General features: G+C 44.0%; 1 protein-coding gene across 3 annotated transcripts in view; it reads right to left on the reverse strand.

The window, feature by feature from the left end:
• Positions 1 to 138: 138 nt before the first annotated feature.
• The window catches only part of LOC121961649 (protein-methionine sulfoxide oxidase mical3b-like), a 29340-nt gene continuing 9441 nt past the window's right edge, over positions 139 to 20037 (reverse strand). The window contains exons 10-35 of one of the 3 annotated variants that reach the window (XM_088073080.1): positions 18991 to 19106; positions 18770 to 18896; positions 18235 to 18304; positions 17973 to 18120; positions 17178 to 17377; positions 16904 to 17004; positions 16744 to 16794; positions 15923 to 16096; positions 14778 to 14906; positions 14406 to 14492; positions 12891 to 13074; positions 10417 to 10520; positions 9798 to 9879; positions 9442 to 9649; positions 8260 to 8486; positions 7690 to 7755; positions 6926 to 7405; positions 6320 to 6390; positions 5968 to 6045; positions 5212 to 5262; positions 4858 to 5103; positions 4266 to 4359; positions 3960 to 4010; positions 3256 to 3355; positions 3037 to 3110; positions 139 to 1721 (exon numbers count right to left, since the gene is read on the reverse strand). In XM_088073080.1, the coding sequence (XP_087929206.1) occupies positions 1537 to 1721; positions 3037 to 3110; positions 3256 to 3355; positions 3960 to 4010; positions 4266 to 4359; positions 4858 to 5103; positions 5212 to 5262; positions 5968 to 6045; positions 6320 to 6390; positions 6926 to 7405; positions 7690 to 7755; positions 8260 to 8486; positions 9442 to 9649; positions 9798 to 9879; positions 10417 to 10520; positions 12891 to 13074; positions 14406 to 14492; positions 14778 to 14906; positions 15923 to 16096; positions 16744 to 16794; positions 16904 to 17004; positions 17178 to 17377; positions 17973 to 18120; positions 18235 to 18304; positions 18770 to 18896; positions 18991 to 19106 (3504 nt within the window). In that variant the 3' untranslated portion in view covers positions 139 to 1536. Of the gene's footprint in view, positions 1722 to 3036; positions 3111 to 3255; positions 3356 to 3959; positions 4011 to 4265; positions 4360 to 4857; positions 5104 to 5211; positions 5263 to 5967; positions 6046 to 6319; positions 6391 to 6925; positions 7406 to 7689; positions 7756 to 8259; positions 8487 to 9441; positions 9650 to 9797; positions 9880 to 10416; positions 10521 to 12890; positions 13075 to 14405; positions 14493 to 14777; positions 14910 to 15922; positions 16097 to 16743; positions 16795 to 16903; positions 17005 to 17177; positions 17378 to 17972; positions 18121 to 18234; positions 18305 to 18769; positions 18897 to 18990; positions 19107 to 20037 lie in introns of all 3 variants that reach the window. The other 2 variants (XM_088073081.1, XM_088073082.1) reach the window with 2 other exon arrangements.

A 20037-nucleotide genomic window follows, 5' to 3' on the forward strand; every position in this document is an offset into this window, starting at 1 on the left:
GACCTGCGACCCGCGATCGGGGAGAAACGTTTAAAAGTCAGATTTTGTGTGTGCAGTCAGACGTGAGCGGGTCCTGTCAAACACTGCTATCATGTATGTCTGCAGGTTGTTTCAGGACATAGACTGACCCCACACCAGTCAGGTGCAAATCATTTATTATTCACACAGGTAGAAAGGCACAAGGCTGTTTGTTACATCCAGAACGGTCACATGACTCCAAACAGGATCAATAATCAATTATTGATCAGATGGCAGGTGGACCTTTCAAAAGGCAAACAGGTGAAGTCTGATGGCACATTAATTAATACTTTTAATAACTTTAATACAGCTGATGAGGCTGCGTTTAACACATTAATACCTAATATTTAACAGGGAAGGTGCTGTGGTCATGGATGTATACAGAGACCTGGATACAGCGCTGGAGAAGTCATCACTTTTGGCCTCAGCTCTGAATGTTTTATAACTCCGACTCACTTCATCCCTTTCTTCTTTGAAATCACTTCTGAAACTTATTTTTATCAAAAGGCTTTCCTATGATTTCTTTGAAAACTGTTGTTGTTGTTATTGTTATTATTATTATTATATTGTAGCTTTCCCCTGACATTGCACCTGAGTCTTGCACTGCTCTGGTTTAAAATCAAATATTGTTTTTAATACAGTATTTTTCTTTGGTGTTGTATTTTTGCTTTTTCAAATTTTGCCTTTATGTGTTTTACTGTGACTTTACTTTTAAGTATTTCCTAATGTTGGTTTCGATAAGTGCTATATAAAATAAATATTATTAACCATTATTATTATAAAGAGCCCCAGATCTCTCTCTTTTTGTTTCTCTCTGTCTCTCTCTATATATATCTATACACACATATACTGTATATATATATATATATATATATATATATATATATATATATATATATATACACGCACACAGTGTTTCCCATTAATAACAAAGACAAAGTCTCCATTAATTAAGAGCCGTGTTAAAACAGCGCTGGGTTATCTAAAGCGCAGTAGAGGCAGAGGAGCAGCAGAAAGTCAGGTGCATTAAAAGTGAAACTAAACCGCTCATTTTGCGCAGCCTCCTCTCATCTATCGATCTGATCAGCTGTGAACGATTCAACGGATCAATTATCCACCTCACAGTGACATTCGGCTGCTAAAGAGATGAAGAGAGCTCCTCCTGCTGCTCCGTGTTCACAGACCCTCAAAAACCTCCGATATTACAGCGACAGCACAGAAAGTGACAAAAACCGCCCCACACCAACCAGAGTGAAGTCGTACTACGAGAAGAAGAAGAAGAAGAAGAAGAAGAAGAAGAAGAAGAAGAAGAAGAAGAAGAAGAAGAAGAAGACGAAGAAGAGGGGGAGTTCAGTCTCGAGTCCACATCAGACCGTCTCCTATCTCGTAGGGTCTGGTCTGGTTCTGACTGTCCTCAGGTCTGATGGGTTTCTGTCTCGTCTCTTTCAGATGGGGTCTGGAGGTCAGAGGTGGGCGGAAATTTTCTGGGTGCGTTGATGAGGTCAGTGTCGTCCAGGTTCAGGTCCAGTTGAGTTCCAGTCCCCGGGTCATCATGACTTGCTCCAGGTCCCGGTCCTCTTGTCGCTCCTGCAGTCTTTGCTCCTCCAGCAGAGACACCAGGGAGTTCCTCTGCTCCACCACCTCCAGCATCTCCTCCAGGATCAGACGCTCCTCCAGCAGCTGCTGCTCCTCCTTCAGGTGGTCTGCAACCAGCACAGAATCCGTTAGAGTCCACCAGACCAGAGACCACTCTCAATATTTACTGAAATACACAAACTCTGTTAATGACTCAAAGATCACTCTGAATTTTTAGTGAAATATGCTGGCTGTAAGACAGCCTGGACCCAAATATATGGCTCTTGGAGTTTTTTGGATTTGATCTTCAGTTTAGGCACTTGGACATTCCTTTTCTTTTTTTTTGCAGAGGACAGATGCTGATCTGAGGACAAGGCCAGTCTTCAGCTACCTGTTTACTAGGACATACCTGGACATGGACTTGATGTCATTTATGTTTTTTTTAAATATTATGTTTATTTGTTTGTTTCTAGAACTCAACTGATGTGTTAAAAGGGGAGTGAGGTGGGAAGAACTGCAGAGGCGCTTTCCGCAGGCGGCATTTGGGAGGTCAGCTGTACAGCCAGTTTTTTTTTTACATGAAGCTCACCTGACACTAAAGCTCTGTGAAGCACACAGCATCTCTCTCACCTGACACTGAAGCTCTGTGAAGCACACAGCATCTCACTCACCTGACACTTAAGCTCACGGCGTCTCCCTCACCTGACACCGAAGCTCTGTGAAGCACACAGCATCTCTCTCACCTGACACTGAAGCTCTGTGAAGCACACAGCATCTCTCTCACCTGACACTGAAGCTCTGTGAAGCACACAGCATCTCCCTCCCCTGACACCGAAGCTCTGTGAAGCTCCATGAAACTTACGGCGTCTCTCTCTCACCTGACACTGAAGATCTGAGAAGCACACAGCATCTCTCACACCTGACTGCCCAGAAATTGAGATTCACGACGGCCATGACTCAGGTCGCAGTACTTCATGTCTGCATCGCTCAATCAGATGGAAATATTACAGATCACTGAGCGTTGGAGGTTGCAGGAGGAAGTAAGAAAACACTTCATCATCATTCTTGTGGTTTGTTGTTTACAGCACTGACTGTCATAAAGTGGTGTGACTTTCAGAGCTCTCTGAGGAGATAAAGTAGATCCTGTACAATCAGATTTATGTCCCCGCTGTCACATAAACTGAAATCAGTTTTAACGCGTTTTATCATTTGCTCCGATGGACTGATCACAGACCCACAAAGGCTGAGCAGTCTGCTGACTCGGGGACGATGCTGAGTGGTTTTAAGACTCGGGGATGATGCTGAGCGGTTTGCTGACTCGGGGACGACGCTGAGCGGTCTGCTGACTCGGGGACGATGCTGAGCGGACGCCCCACTGATGGTTTTTGTAGCAAATGTTTTTATAAAGAGGAAGTGATGATGTGTTTGATGATGCGATGTTACCGTCCACAGCCATCCGCTCTCTGAGCTCCTGCTGCAGCCGACTCTGACGGTCCTCCAACTCCAACTCCCGAGCACTGAAACACAGCAGAGGCCAGAGTCTGAAACCGGGACCCACACAGTCCTGATCCACCATGATCCACCTGAACCTGCTGAGTGGGCCACATCCAGGAGGGTCTGACAGACCTGAAACTACAGCTGACTCGAGGCTCAGATACTCACAATATCATGAGTTCAGACTCATATCGGATCAGAGAGTTCTTCTGCTGAACCAACTGGAACCACTGCTGCATCAGAGCCGGATTATCCAGTTTACCCAGTCCTGCAGAGAGGGACGTGGTTTAAAGGGACAGTTCACCCAGAACACAAACCAGTCAAACACTCAGAAAAATAAACTGTCTGATATGTTTTCATGCCAAACACCCATGCAGGTGTGTGCTTATGTAAACAGGAAGCAGGTAGCTGCTCTGTGGTCAGTTTCTCAGGGGGTTAAAAGTAAGAAGCAGATTTGTGCTGTCACTGAAAGGATGAGGAGGTGAAGGTGACAGGAAACTGAAAAAAAACTGTAAAAATGGCGACATGTCAGAGCATCAGCGGGCACTTCATCCGCCACCGAGGGAAGCTGTGGTGACAAGAACGGAGAAACCACTTGGGATGGATGACACCACCAAAGGTTCGTAGACCTCACTGTCACGTTTGACTGATGGGAGCCAATCGGGAGGTGAACGAAGGCGACTGCGTCTCCTTTTCCTGAAGTCCCCGTTTCCTGAAGTCCGGATTCAAACACTATGACACGGCCGCAGAGTTTCAAACCAGAACAGGTGATCAGCGTCTTCAGAGGCTGCCACTACGAAGGCTCCAAAACAGTCAAACTGCTGTTGGACTGAAACTTTCTCACCTCAAACAGAGTCCGAAGCCGAACTCACCTTCCAGGTGAAGCTCGACGTCCAGCCCGTCGCTCGACTCGCCCCAAAAATCTGACAGAAACAAAAAAAACACAAACAGGATTCACAAACATCTCAACTTCAGCACCTACATACACCCAAAAAAACCTTAATGAGAAAAAAACAAAAACAAAACAAAACAAACAGTAGAAACCTCAGGATGATCAACTCAGAGGATCCCTCTTCAGGACGGACAAATGTGCAACAGACGGGCTTAGAGCTCGAGGACATTTGAGGATTTTAGGACATTTTGTGTGTGTGTGTGTGTGTGTGTGTGTGTGTGTGTACCTGCTTCTCCTCTCAGAGCTTTCTCCACCACCACTCCTGTCTCCTCCAGCTGTCTCTGTCTCTCCTCCACCTGCTGCAGCTGTCTCTGGATCATCTGGACAAAAACCACACAAACACAAAACTGACACATGGCAGATCAGGACAAATCCTGCACAGTCTGATTTTAAAATACACCAAATCCACTGCAGCCAATCCTCTGAACCAGCCCCAAAGAGCCCACCTGAGACCAGACTGAGACCACCTGAAAGGACCATCCTCAGTCTGCCTGCCTCAGGCCTGGACTTTAACCCTGACTGTCTCTGTCCTAAAACTGACCTGGTCTTTCAACCTGACCGTCTCTGTCCTCACACGAACCTGGTCTTTAAACCTGGCTGTCTCTGTCGTCAGGCCTACTTGGTCTTTAACCCTGACCGTCTCTGTCCTCAGGTGGACCTGGTCTTTGACCCTGACCGTCTCTGTCCTTAGGCAGACTTGGTCTTTGACCGTGACCGTCTCTGTCCTCAGGCGGACCTAGTTTTTGACCCTGACCATCTCTGTTCTAAAGCAGACTTAGGCTTTGACCCTGACTGTCTCTGTCCTCAGGTGGACTCACCTGGGCTTTGTGGAGCCTCTTTAGCTGTTCCTGTTTGGCTTTTCTTCGAGCAGCTCTCTGAACTCGGTGAGTGATTTTGGCATCCAGGTCTTCGTCTTCGTCCTCTTGTCCCCTCTGGAACATGGTCTCCATCACACTTAGACTGGACGGCTCCTTGGCTTGGACCAGGACCCCAACCACCTCAGTGGCACAGGAGGACCGTCCATCCGAGTCCTGCAAAGGGACTCTGTCCTTTCGAGAGCGTCTCTGGAACAACAGGTACAGCAGTTTATAGGGAGTCGACGAGAGACCACCAGAGACAGGACAGGAAAGGACAGGACTGGACTTGAGACAGACGATGTCATAGATCTGTACCTTTATGGCGTAAGCTCGTTTAAAAGCCAGGGCGTGAGGGACGTACGCTGGCTGAGACACGAAGCACAAAAACAAACAGGACACAGAGGACACTTTAAAGGACATCAAGTCTCAGCTAAAACTGGACTGAACATGTCCTCAAGGACACGGCCGATCCAGTCTCGAGTCAGGTGTAATGAGTCGTGTCTCCAGTAAATCAGTTGAGTCAGCTGAAGTCTTTCATGTCTCCTAGTGCTGGACATTAAATTTAAGGGCATTTCAACATTTCGCTTTCAAATCTTTTTATCAGCAACTTCCTTCAAACCAGAAACACCCAACCTGCTTCACCTGGCAGCCTCTTTTACTGAATGACAGGGGTCAGGGGTCACAGCAGCCCCACGTTTCTACAATATTGGGGCATTTATGGCAATATGGGACATTTCTAGTATTTTAGGACATTAGGGTTTTTGCTAGGACCTCTGTCAGGGGGGTTGGGGGGTCTATTTTGATGCTGTTTTCTGCACTCTGGCACCTTATGGACACTAAAAAGACAAAAACAATTCACAGTGTCAATCACTTTATTTTATTGTCAATTAGAAAATGGTTGGGTCGCCAGATTTGGCCCGCGGGCCGTAGGTTGACTGTCACTGGTTTAAATCTTCTGTGGTTGGTAGAAACGGTCACATTCAGTCTCCATTTGGCTAAAATCAGACTCATCACAGAAAAACACCACAGCCTACATCCTAAAACACAGACGCTCTACAGATCAGCTGGTACCTCCTGCTCCTCCTCCTGCTCCTCTTTTATCACCACTCTCTGAATTTCAGACGTCAGGTCAAACAAGTCCAAACGCAGCTACAAACATCAGAGCAGGGCGGTTAATGTGAGGCGTCCGATCCCTGAATGCAGCACGCTAAACTGATTCTGAGCAGACACAGCAGGGGGCGGGGTCACCTGGTGCTGAGCTGGGTTCAAAGCTCTGCTGGGATCATGAATCATGTGACATGTGGCATCCCTCAGGGTTTGATTCTTGGGCCACTCTTATTCTAACGTCGATCTCTATGCAGACGAAACCCTGATTTACTGACTGAAGACTGTGTGTGTGTGTGTGTGTGTGTGTGTGTCTTACGTTGTTGGCTGGTGTCAGTGAACATCTCTGCAGCAGAGCCGTTGAGTCCAGGTCCGACTCTTCTGCCACATCTGCACACAGGAAGTATCGTTATGATATCATCGCGTTCAAGTACAGATTCATAAACACGCGGACGTTATGCCGCTGACTGCCAGGCCGTCCGTCAGCAGAGCCGCCAGAATACAGAAACTCTGGGAGGCATAAGAGGATTTTTAAAGGAAACATTTTGATAGTTTTTATTTTGGCGATTTTTGAAGTAAACATTACGGTCATTTTTATTTTATTTAAAAAACTTTGGTGAATTTTTAAGGAAACACTACTTTAACTTTTCTTTAAAAATGACAACAATAAGCCGTTTATCAGCCAGAAACTGTAGGAACACAAATCATTGTTTTCAATATTTAAATTTCAGAGGGTCCTTGAACACATGTGTCATTGTACAGGTGTGTGAAACTAAATTCCAGGACTTTTCCAAAACTTTCAGGGTATATTCAGTTTTCTAAAACTTTTCCAGGGCTGGAAACTGCTATTTCTAAATTCCATGACTTCCATGGCCACGCTGCTGACACGCTCAGCAGTCAGTGTACACCTGTAAGACATCATCACCTGCAGCTGTGCTCTGATTGGCTGGAGGTAAGGTCCCGCCCCTCATCTTCTTCTTCTTCTGCTTCCTGTTTCCAGAGAACACGGTCCTCCACAGCGTTCTGGCCCCGCCCCCATCCACCTGTCCAGGGGGCGGAGCCTCTCTCAGCGTCTTCAGCTGCAGGCAGGGAGGGAGGCTGTGCACTCCTCCTGCTGTCCTCCTCCTCTCTGACCCCACGCCCTCCTCATCTGGCCCCACCCCTCGGCCCTGCAAGGGGAGGGGCTTCTCCAGCACCACATCATCCAACAAGCCAAGCCCTCTCTGAGTTTCCTTGACAACTACAGGTGTGAGCAGAGTGGGCGGGGCTTCGGAGTCGGTGTTGAAGGAGGCGGTGGAGGGTGTGCTGGCGGTGAGCGGAGTCTCAGCTGTAGGTGAGGAGATGGAGTCACAGGGGGTGATGTCACTTCCTGCTGCAGACGGGACAAACAGAGAAAAGTCCTCACCTGTGGGGGAGGAGGGGGAGAAATGAATCACAATAATAGACTGACAGAGATGATGTCACATGTCAGTGATAATGTCACATGTCAGTGATGATGTCAGGTGACAGTGATGATGTCAGGTGACAGAGATGATGTCAGGTGACAGAGATGATGTCAGGTGACAGAGATGATGTCAGGTGACAGTGATGATGTCAGGTGACAGTGATGATGTCAGGTGAGCGAGCGTCGGTCTGTGTGTTCGTGCAGATAAACTGGATGTTTTCTAAATAAGGTTGGTTTGTTTGTACCTGTTTCCTCCAACAGGAGCCACAGACCAGACTGACGCTCCGCCTCCCATGGATTGTACTCCCCCTCTACACAACAACACAACATATACACAACATACACACATACACAACATATACACAATACATACAACAACAGACACACAATAACATACATACAACAACATACACACAACACATACAACAACATACACACAATAACATACACACATACACAACATATACACAACAACACGCACACAACACATACAACAACATACACACAATAACATACACACATACACAACATATACACAACAACACGCACACAACACATACAACAACATACACACAATAGGTAGGAACAATAGGTAACAACACATGAAATGCACGTCAGATACACAACATCACAGGCCAGACTCCACCTCTCACTACCCCTCTACACAACACAACATATACACAACACACACACACACAGACACACACACACACACACACACACACACACACACACACACACACACACACAGAGGCTTCCAGAGTCCATCAGAGTTTTAATCTACAGACTGAACAGAGAAACTCAGACAGACTCACCGTCACTCGACTCCAGCTCACTGCCACCAAACTCCTCTTCATCATCACTTTCGTCCTCCTGGTCCTCCTGGTCCTCCTGGTCCTCCTGGTCCTCCTGGTCCTCCTGGTCCTCCAGGAGGAAGTCCTGCTGCAGAGTTTCCCTCCATGACGCTTTGGCCTCCTCTGAAGTCACACGATGTCGACAGCTGCCTCCCTGCTCCTCCTGCTCCTCCTGCTCCTCCTCTGAACTGTAATCAGACACATGTTCAGTCCACAGACTGTAAATAAAGTAATTGAAAAAAAAACAGCTGTAAAATAACTTTATCTGTATCAGGGGTTCATGCTTCAGACTGAGAGGATGATCTACGGAGGATCAACACAATTATACTTTATAGTCAAAATAATGAAATATTAAGTTATTCTTTTGATTAGTTATCAATCATTCTGATACAAAGACTCATAATATTTACACAAAAAGCCATAAAAGGAATTTTAAAAACTGAAAAAAAAAAAAATAATAATAATATAAACTGGATTTAAAGTGATTTCTATTTAAAACTCTTCCTCAAATCTTGATGTAAAAGTCAAAATTTTTGTCTGTGTCTCAAAATCATAATATCCACATAAAAACCCACAATATTGAAAGAAGTGGAAAAACAAACAAAATAAGAACAAAGTTGAATTAAAAAGTCAAAATTTGCATTTACTCATAAATTAAATTTAAAAGTGATTTCCAATTTAAACTCCTAATCTTGATTTGAGTCAGAATTTTGACAAACGTAGTTGATTTGTGTATTCCATTTAATCCTAATGTAAAAAAGACAAAATGTTGATTTAAAAAATCACAATGTCAATTTACAGGTTACAATTTAAAAGTAACAGTGTTTCATTTACAAGTAATACCTGTAATGTAAAAAGTCCAAACTTCACTTAAAACCTGTTAAATGTAGTTTTTACTAAAAAGCTGTAATTCTGACTTTAATTTGTAAAAAATCAATTCGGACTTTTAGTTGATATAAGTAAATATAATTTAAGTCATACTTATGACTAAAAATTCCAGATTAACAAATTTAACTTAAAATCTTAAACTGTGACATGAGGAGTCACATGACAGGAGTGTCTGTTTTTTTTTTTAAATATTTCTAACAGTTCATGTATTTTTATTTTTTCTTGGCATTAATGAGCTTCCACGGAGACTCAGACCTGGATCTGGTTCTGTGGTGGACTCTCTCGTCCACGCTCAGGTTGAACCAGTTCAGCGTCTCTTCAGAGACCTCCTCCAGCTCCTCCTCCGGCTCCTCCTCCGGCTCCTCCTCCAGCTCCTCCACCGGCTCCTCCATAAGCTCCGCCTCCCCCCGGGTGGAGCTGCGGCGCTCGATCCCCTCGGGCGCCACCACCATCACAGAAACAGCTGCCAACACACAACCGCAGCCACACACACACACAGACACACACACAAACACACACACACTAAAGCCCACAGTGATCCCAGTTTAAGGAGCGCGCTCAGTGTGGACATGTATGACACTGAAAGCATGACGCAGGACACACGGACTCACCTGAGGAGCGCCGCCGCCCAGCAGACACCAGAGAGTCTGCAAAGGACGCCGTCGCTGAGCCCAGAGACGAGCCCAGAGACCCCTGTGGACAACACAAACAAACTTATCAATCAATACAAGTTATTGATCAGATTTGATCTAAATCTGAACCCAGAGATGCCTGTGGACAAAACAAACACAGCAATCTATGACAAGTTATTGATTATTTTATATCTAAAACTGAGCTCAAAGACGCCTGCGGAGACAACAGACACACACCGATCAATTATTACTACAAGTTACCGATCAGAACCTGAGACGACAACAAACACACTCATCAATCACAAGTTACTGATCAGAACCTGAGACGACAACAAGTTATGGTTTATTTAAATCTAACACTGAGCCCAGAGACGCCTGAGGGGAAAACAAACACACCCTACCTGACTGCTTCTGATCAAACGCTACAGAAAGTTATTGATCATTTCAAATATGAAGCTGAAATTACAAATGAAATCCAGATTAATGTCAAATTTTTGAAAACTAAAGTTTCTCCAGTTTTTCTTGCTTAAAAACACTGAAACATTCTCGTACGTGTTTTGATATGAAATTCATTTCGAAAATCTGGATGTTTACTTACGATCGAGGTGCGGTGCGAGGCAGCTCTGTCGGACGCCTTCGACCTCCTTGTGGCGGCGAGAGCGTTCAGGCGAGCGTCGAAGTGCTGCAGACAGTAGAACCTCCCTGAAACACCAGGACACATGAGTGTGTGTGTGAGTGTGAAGTGTGTGAAAGTTTTTATAGCAGCATTCACACGGCGTCCCGCCTCACACTTCAAACTGCCGTCATGTGACCGCTGCGCTCTGATTGGCTGCTGAGAGCAGTTTTTATCCGACAAAAAGATCTACATTTCCTCGAGCTCGGACTCACAATAACAGCTTTGTGTATGTGTGTGTGTGTATTTAGTGTGTATAACAGACACACAGATGCAGCAGCGGCGAGGCTCGAGGCTCCAACTGTTCACACAGACGATAGGTCACGTGACAGCAGCATGAGGTCAGCGAACGGCGAGCAGCAGATCAGCATGAAACCAGAATGACCTGGAACAGCTCGTATCAGCCGAACGATTATCTGATCCACTCTAACAGCTGATCAATCAATCAATCAATCAATCAATCAATGGGCTAACAGATCCACAGACAGGAAGTCAGACAAACATGTTGTTTGAGTCTGAACGTTTAATGAATCAATAAAAAATTAAAATACAGAATCAATATTTTAATGAAAACAATATTTAAAATATGATTCAGTGCTCATCAGTTAACTAGTTAACATTATCTGGTAAACTTCATCATATTAACAGGATAAAGTTAGCAAGACAATATTTACCACATAGAGTTCCCCTGATTATGTTAACCAGATAGAGTTAACCTGATTATGTTAACCAGATAGAGTTAACCTGATTATGTTAACCAGATAGAGTTAACCTGATTATGTAACTGGATAATTTTAACTATATATTAACTAGATGATATAACCGAAATAGTTAACCTGATAACCAGATAAGTTAACTTTATCCAGTTAACATCATATTTTATTTTTTTTTATAGTTAACAACATCATGTTAACTAGATAAAGGAAGCTAGACAATGTTAACAAGATAGAATTGACCAAATACTTTTAATTAGATCATTTTAACTATATAACTTTATCCAAATAATGTTATGTAGTTAACTTTATCTGGTTAACATCGTATAGCTAACATTATCTGGTTAACATTGTCTCATTAACACTATCTTGTATACATTATATATTTAACAATATCTGGTTTACATTATGTAGTAAACATTACCTGGTTGACACTACAGAGTTAACATTATCTAGTCAACATTTTGTGATTAACTTTTTGTAGTTAACACTGTCTAGTTAACATTATCTGGTTAACATTATGGGGTAAAGGTTATCTGGTTAACATTATATTGTTAACACTTTATGGTTAACATTATATAGTAAACAGTATGTGGTTAACGGTATCTAGTTAACAGCATGTGGTTAACCCTATCTAGTCAGCACTTTGTGTTTAACAGTATGTAGTTAACAGTATGTGGCTGTTACCACCTGGTCAACAGTATCTAGTGTACATCTTAATCAGGTGACCTGGTTGATGTCTCTGCTGATACACTCATGACGGTTTCATGTGGAAACTCTTCATCTCTCAGATTAATTATTTTTATTCAGAGCAAAACATCCAAATGTGGAGCTGCACAGGTTAATATTAACACGGCGTATGGTGCACACGATGAGGAGTAAAGTACAGGAGCTGTTAGGGTTCTTTATTTCTCAAAGTTTTATTTATTTATTTCTTAAAGTCTCTATAAAGAGACACAGATGGATATTAACACATTGTCTGGTAAACACAGTGGAGCTGTTCTTTATTTCTCTATGTCAGAGAGGAGGGTTAAACGTTATTTAAAGTCTCGATAAAGCGACACAGATGAGAAGATAAAGAGTCTTTATGTGACTGCATGTATAAACAGAGTCATGAGTTTACGGGGCCTCAGGCTGCAAACGTAAAGAAATAAAGACCAACAGACTTCTCATCGAGAACAGATTCAGCTGTGGAGGTCAAACTGGTGATCAGGAGAACCTGCTCAGTCTGCAGCCAGTGATCCAGATCCAAGAACACATCTAATTTGATTCTGCTGCTTTCTTCAGTTACAGTGTGATGAGTTTTTTAATGTGCAGCTGAACGCCAACACGGTAAACTCAACCACAGAGGAAAGAAAACTGTGGACTCACAGAGTTACTGGTTTCTACATGTTTCCACAGGTGTAAAGACAAAGTTCAACTGGTTTTAAAGTGGTTTTAGAGAAGATTGCAGTGCTGGTTTCTGCCGGTTTCTCCTCTTGTAAAGTGAAGGTTAAACTGGTTTAAAGTGGTTTGAAGGAGGCTCCCAGTGTTTTCTGCTTTCTACTGGTCTGTACTGGTATGCAGTGGAAGTTAAACTGGTATTAGAGAGGCTCACATTGGTGCTGGTCTAAACTGGTCTCTAATTGTTTCTGTTGGTCTGTACTGGTATGCAGTGGAAGTTAAACTGGTTTTAGAGAGGCTCACGTTGGTGCTGGTCGAAGGCGTAGGCAGCCAGTCTCAGCGTGCAGCTGCAGTGGGAACACTGGAAACAGCTGCGATGGAAGAACAGACTCTCTGCACTCAGACGCTCCATCAGATACACTCGCTGCTGACAGAAGAAACACACCGCACTGCTGCCGCCGCCACCGCCACCACCACCACCGCCCGCCTGCAGACACACAGAGACAGGGACAGGTCAGATAGAGAGGCAGGCAGAGAGACAGAGACAGCAGTTGTGTCCAGCAGCGTGAGTCTGCAGGCTGCTGATGGATCAATAGGAGCATTGATGACAGTCTTTTCTTGACCGGCTCGTTGATCAGATGATGCAGAGCTTCAGGAAGCAGACCGAGCCGCAGGACAGAAAGACTGAGACTCTATATTCAGTCTAAAGGGACGTCTTAAAGAGACACATACGTCTCACATGATGGAGCTGTCAGTCCACACTTAACCCTTTGAAACCTGCAGCCACAGAAGTTTTCCTGTTCTCTCTCAGACGCCTTTCACACATTTTTAACTTTTAAAACCCCCAAAAAACGGTAAAATTTCTGTCAAAAACAGATAAAAAGGCAAAAAGCAACTTGGACTGAAACCTGCCTGTCTGTTGTCTCAAACTGTCTCTGTGTTTAGAGTGAGACTTCGTGTCTCAGGGAGATTACCTGTATAAATAAAGGTTCAATAATTTAAATACACAGATCGCATAAAATTTGTAGAATTAGCGAGGGAAAAGTACATTTGTAATGATCGTAATTACATATTCAAAATTATGTTTCAAAATTTTCATAATTTGAAAAGCTGGAGAGAATCCATGCAGATGTGGGGAGAACATGCAAACTCTGCAGAGAAGGGCCCTGCCCATGGACTGAACCCTGCTCCAACTGGGTTTTGAACCTGGGACCCTCTTGCTGTGAGGCAACAGTGCTAACCACAACGCCACTGTGCCAACCTCTTCTCTAGATCATTTTCTTCTTTTTTTTTTCACTTTTTATTTATTTATTTGTATATATTTATTTTTAAACTGACATTCAGGTGATTTTCTTGGACTTTTCACTATTTTTTTTATTTTGTTAATCTTTGGGTCATTTTTCTTTACCGTCTCATTGTCGCCTTCCAGAAAGAAATCAAACCGACGTGCTCAGATTTCAGAGGGTTAAACTCTGTTTTGCTGCGTCCACAGCAGGACATCGTTTAGCTTCTGTGCCGCTGTAGAGGGACTGTTCTTCATTTATAAGAGGGGGGTGTGTGACTGTTTTCTTTAAAATAAATATAATGTTGGACCTTTTCCAGCTGTCCCTCCTCACGGTGGACATTTTTAATTTCGGACCCGTTGTGCAGCCCCTCCCCCTTCATAAATAACTAACAGTCCCTAAACACAGAGGGAGGCCGGCGCAGCGACTCTGCTCACGCTCACAACGCTGAGTCCAGGTAAAGTCTGACTGTCTGTCCAATGTGTCTCCACAGACAGGTCAGCACAGGTGCCCAGGATGCATTATGTCTCCGTACCTGCTCGTCCCCGCTGAGGACAGACTGAGACCTGATCTTCTCTCTGAACCTGAAACTCATCTGCTCCTGCTGGAGAGTCCTCTTCCTCTGATGGAGACACAGCGAGAGAGACACACAGGGGGACAGACAGAGAGGACCGACAAACACACACACACAGGGGGACAGACAGAGAGAGACAGAGAGGACAGATCAAGAGAGAGACAGATCAAGAGAGAGACGGATCAAGAGAGAGACAGAGAGGACAGATGGAGAGACACACAGGAGGACAGAGGATAGACATTTACATGTGGACAGATACTTTAATGCTTCTGCAGTATTTATAGTGTCTCTACTGGTCTCTGCAGGTCTCTAAAGGTTTCTGTGGTTCTCTACCGGTCTCTCTTGGTCTCTGTGGTTCTCTATTGGTTTCTGTGGTTCTATACTGGTCTGTACTGGTTTTACCGGTCTCCATGAGGAGCTGTGTACTGAAGTAGCAGTCAGCTGACAGTCTGCGGGCTCCCCCTGCTGAGACACACACACACACACACACACACACACACACACACACACACACACTCTGATTATTGATTATTGATAATATTCCCGGTGAACGTCTGATTAATAATAATCATGATGATCAGATTCAGGTGCTCTTTTGTTTGCTGCTGTCCTTCTAAAGTTGCACACACACACATCTACACACAAGCACACACACATTCACATACACATCTACACACACACAGACAAACCTACACACACGTACACACACACACACACACACACATCTACACACACACACACACACACACACACAAATCTACACATACGTACACACACGTACACACATGTTCACACACACACACACACACACACATCTACACACGCACACACACAAGCACACACACATTCACATACACATCTACACACAAGCACACACACGTTCACATACACATCTACACACACACAAACCTACACACACATACACACACACACACAAATCTACACACATACACACACACAAATCTACACACATACACAAACACAAATCTACACATACGTACACACACGTACACACATGTTCACACACACATCTACACACACACACACGCAAATCTAAGAACACGCACACACACACATCTACACACACACACACACACACATACACACACAAATCTACACACACGTACACACACGTTCACATACACATCTACACACACACAAATCTACACACATCTACACACACATACACATCTACCCACACACGCACGCACACACACACAAACACACACACACATCTACTCACACACACATACACACACTCAGCTCTCCTGTCTCTGATGACATCACACTCAGCTCACCTGTCTCTGATGACATCACACTCAGCTCACCTGTCTCTGATGACATCACACTCAGCTCACCTGTCTCTGATGACATCACATTCAGCTCACCTGTCTCTGATGACATCACACTCAGCTCACCTGTCTCTGATGACATCACATTCAGCTCACCTGTCTCTGATGACATCACACTCAGCTCACCTGTTTTCGTAAAGCCGCAGAAGAAGAAGAGCTCCTGCAGGAGGCGGAGCTCTCGTCCAGCTTTGCCTGCAGTTGATTGGCCATCAGACGCACTCTGGAGCGGCTGGCCCCACCCACTAATGCCTCATCACACGCCTGGCTGATGACATCATCATCGCCGTTTAGGTCACATGGCTGCAGACAGAAACAGGTTTGCTGTATCCAAACTTCTCTATAATACATCAGAGACTGGAGGACAGAGACTGAAGGACACAAACTGGAGGACAGAGACTGAAGGACACAAACTGGAGGACAGACACTGAAGGACACAAACTGGAGGACAGACACTGAAGGACACAAACTGGAGGACAGAGACTGAAGGACAGAAACTGAAGGACACAAACTAAAGGACAGAGAGTGAAGGACAGAAACTGAAGGACACAAACTAAAGGACAGAGAGTGAAGGACAGAAACTGAAGGACACAAACTAAAGGACAGAGAGTGAATTAATTGTGTGTTTGTTTTCGTCTCTGTGTCCGTCTTGTGTCGAGCTGTCTCCGACAGAGTTGGACCTTTGACTCCTTTTCTGGTGTCTTTGTGTGGATCAGTTTTTATGGTTAATGTTTCTGTGATCAATAATCAGACTGATCAATAATCAGATTAATCAATAATCAGACTGATCAATAATCTGATTAATCAATTATCAGACTGATCAATAATCAGATTAATCAATAATCAGACTGATCAATAATCAGACTGATCAATAATCAGACTGATGGAATCAATAACTGTTTATTGATTCTGGATCAGAGACCGTTTTTGTCTCTGAGAACTGAACTGACCTCCTGCTGTCCACTCGTCCTCCTCCGCTTCCCCACAGCGTCCCTCTGCTCCTTCACAGACAGACAGAGACACACTGATAAGGACAGACAGACTGCAGAGACATCATGAGACACACTGATGAGGACAGAGTGATGGGGACAGACAGATGAGCAGACAGACCTTTGGGTTCCTCTTCCTGGACGGACTGAGTCCCAGTCTGCTGAGGAGAGATGCCGGAGTGATGAGAGCTGTCCTCAGGTCAGAGCTCTGGACCAGAGTCCCTGAGACAGAGACAGAGATAGACTGCCCTCAGTTTAATCTGACCCAATCGGGTATTTCCTCTGTTTCAAGTCTTTTGTCTCAGAGTCTCCACGTCTCGCTGGTGTCTTATTTGAGTTTTTTTTCTCTGTATCTGCAGCAGTGTCTCACCCGAGGGGACGGGGGTGCGTCTCACCTGAGGGGACGGGGGGCGTGTCTTTGAGCAGCTGGTAGAACTGGCTCAGGTACATGACCATGGACAGAGAGTCGGGCTCTCGGTTGGACGCCATCTCGTCCACCGTCATCAGAGGAGAAATCCCAAAGTGACGCTCGGCCACGTCGAAGCCCAGATGAGTGTTGTCCTCCACTGAGGACACGTCCAGAGAGTCAAAGTCTCTGAGGACACACAGGAGGACAAAACTTCAGAGGACCCTTTACTGCTGGAAATACTCTGATCTCTTGTTAGACTAAAATACAATAAAATAAAACATTTAATGTGAAATCAGGTCTGCGTAAAATAATAATAATAATAATAAAATTCTTAATAATAAAATTAATAATAATAAAAATAATGATGATCATACATGAGGTCGGGTCTGTATATGATAATAATAATAATAATAATAATAATAATATTAAAGATAATATTAATGATGATCATACATGAGGTCGGGTCTGTATATGATAATAATAATAATAATAATATTAAAGATAATATTAATGATGATCATACATGAGGTCGGGTCTGTATATGATAATAATAATAATAATAATATTAAAGATAATATTAATGATGATCATACATGAGGTCGGGTCTGTATATGATAATAATAATAATAATAATATTAAAGATAATATTAATGATGATCATACATGAGGTTGGGACTGTATATGATAATAATAATAATAATAATAATAATAATAATAATAATAATAATAATAATAATAATAATAATAATAATATTAAAGATAATATTAATGATGATCATACATGAGGTCGGGTCTGTATCGGTGAATGAGCGCACAGAGAGCAAGGCCACTCTTCCAGGAAGTGGTCAGGTCGCTTACAGTGACGCCGCGGTAACCACGAGTCTGCTCCTGGCACCAGGAGAGCAGCTGATTGGACTGAGAGAACGAGCCTATCAGAGAGGAGGAGGAGACAGCCGACCAATCACAGCGCAGCTCACTCTAATAGGGAGATGTTATTATTATTTATTAAAATTCATCTTTTTATTGATGAGGTCATCACTCACTCTGCCTGATGATGTCACCACAGCCTGGGTTCAGTCCCACCTCCTCACCTGTGTCCACCAGGTGTCTCACCTGAAAGACAAAAGACACAAACTCACCTGATTAAATCTGACCCCATGTCCATCAGACCCATCAGTCTGAGCCCATTCGAGGTCCCACTCCCCCAAAACCCCTACCATTTCAGGACTTCTCTAGGATTTTAGGACATTTCTCAGATTTTAGGTTGTCTCTGAGATTTTAGGACATTTCTCAGATGTGAGGACATTTCTCAGATTTTTCTTTTACAATTTTAGTATTTCTGGATGTTTCAGGGATTTTAGGACCTTTCTAGGATTTCTGGAATTTTAGGACACTGGGGTCTTAATTCGGACCTTTTTTTGCACTCTGGCACCTTATGGACATGAAAAGGACAAAAACAGTTCCCAGTGTCAATCACTTTACTTTTACTGTCAGTTAGAAGATGGTTGTGGGGCCACCAGGGGCCCTATTAGGGGCCAGATTTGGGGCACGGGCCGCAGAATGAGTATCACTGTGTACCTGAGCAGGTGTAATGAGCTGCAGGTTGATGTTCAGGTATCGTGTTGTTGGATCGACGGTGAACAGACTGATGTTCTTCTGAAGGTTCTCTGGAGTTGTCTGAGGGAGGAGACGGTACACACTCTCTCTGAGAGAGACAGGGACACAGGGACAGATGGACAGACGTGTCACACAGTATACAGTTTAAATAGTGTATCAATACACATGTAGTATGTGTGTACCTCTCAGCGAGGACGTCCAGAGGAGCTCCGCCCCGACTCCACGCTCGGATCATCCAGGCTGAATCCAGAGCCGCCAGGAACCCTCGAGCTATTCCTGTCCCCATCGGCCAGAACGGCTGCACGCAGACAGACGGGGGACAGGGGACAGACAGTGGGACAGACAGAAAGGGGGACATCAAAAATTCCATCAGTCCAATATCTTTTTTTATGAAGTCCATTATCACAAATCACAGTTTGCCTCAGAGAGCTTTACAGCAGGCACCATCCCTCTGTCCTCGGACCCTCACAGCGACTTAGGAAACAGTAGAAACTTGAGGAGGACCGACTGAGGAGAGAGTCCTCTTTGTGTCCACAGAACAGATCAGAATCATAAAATGTCAGTTATCCACTGAGATAATCGATTAATCGATGCTGAACCGTCGGCATTCACACAGCGATGCATCTCAGACTCAGTCATTTCCCTGCAGCGTCTACCCAGGAGAAGTTTTTGTAGTTCTTTAAAAGGACATGTAATGTGTCCTTTCATCCTGTTTGTTTCTGCTCTTGTCCAATCATTTCACCGGCTGGGTTCGTCATTGTGTTCAGTCTACATTTGCTCTCAGCTGCGTACAGAAACACTTTGTGCAGATTTCTGTGAACTGTCTCTGATCGGATCATTTCATAAACCAGCTGACTGTCCTGCTGTTTGTGTTTTCTGGTGTCTGCTGTGCACATGAATGATTTATTCACACACAAACAGAAACACAAACACTGAAGGTTAAAGAATGCATCATGTAATAATAAAGTTTTCAAATCAAGAGCATTTTTTGCAGCTGCAAGTATTTTTAGCTTTTATTATCACAGAATTAATGTTTTACTTAATTGTGAAATATAAACCTGCAGTTGTTGTTTTCACACTCAGAAAACACGTTTTCCCTCACAAACGATCCCTGTAAGTTCTCCACTCAGACATCAGCGACCATCTCCCTCTCGCACGGGTCACACTCAAATCCTCCAGAAAAAAAACTTCCAGTATTAAAAATTCAATTTTACACAATTTAATGAGCA

The sequence above is a fragment of the Plectropomus leopardus genome, chromosome 22 (genome assembly GCF_026936395.1).
Source record: "Plectropomus leopardus strain MGB_pleo_1.0 chromosome 22, ASM2693639v1, whole genome shotgun sequence".
Taxonomy (NCBI): Eukaryota; Metazoa; Chordata; class Actinopteri; order Perciformes; family Serranidae; genus Plectropomus; species Plectropomus leopardus.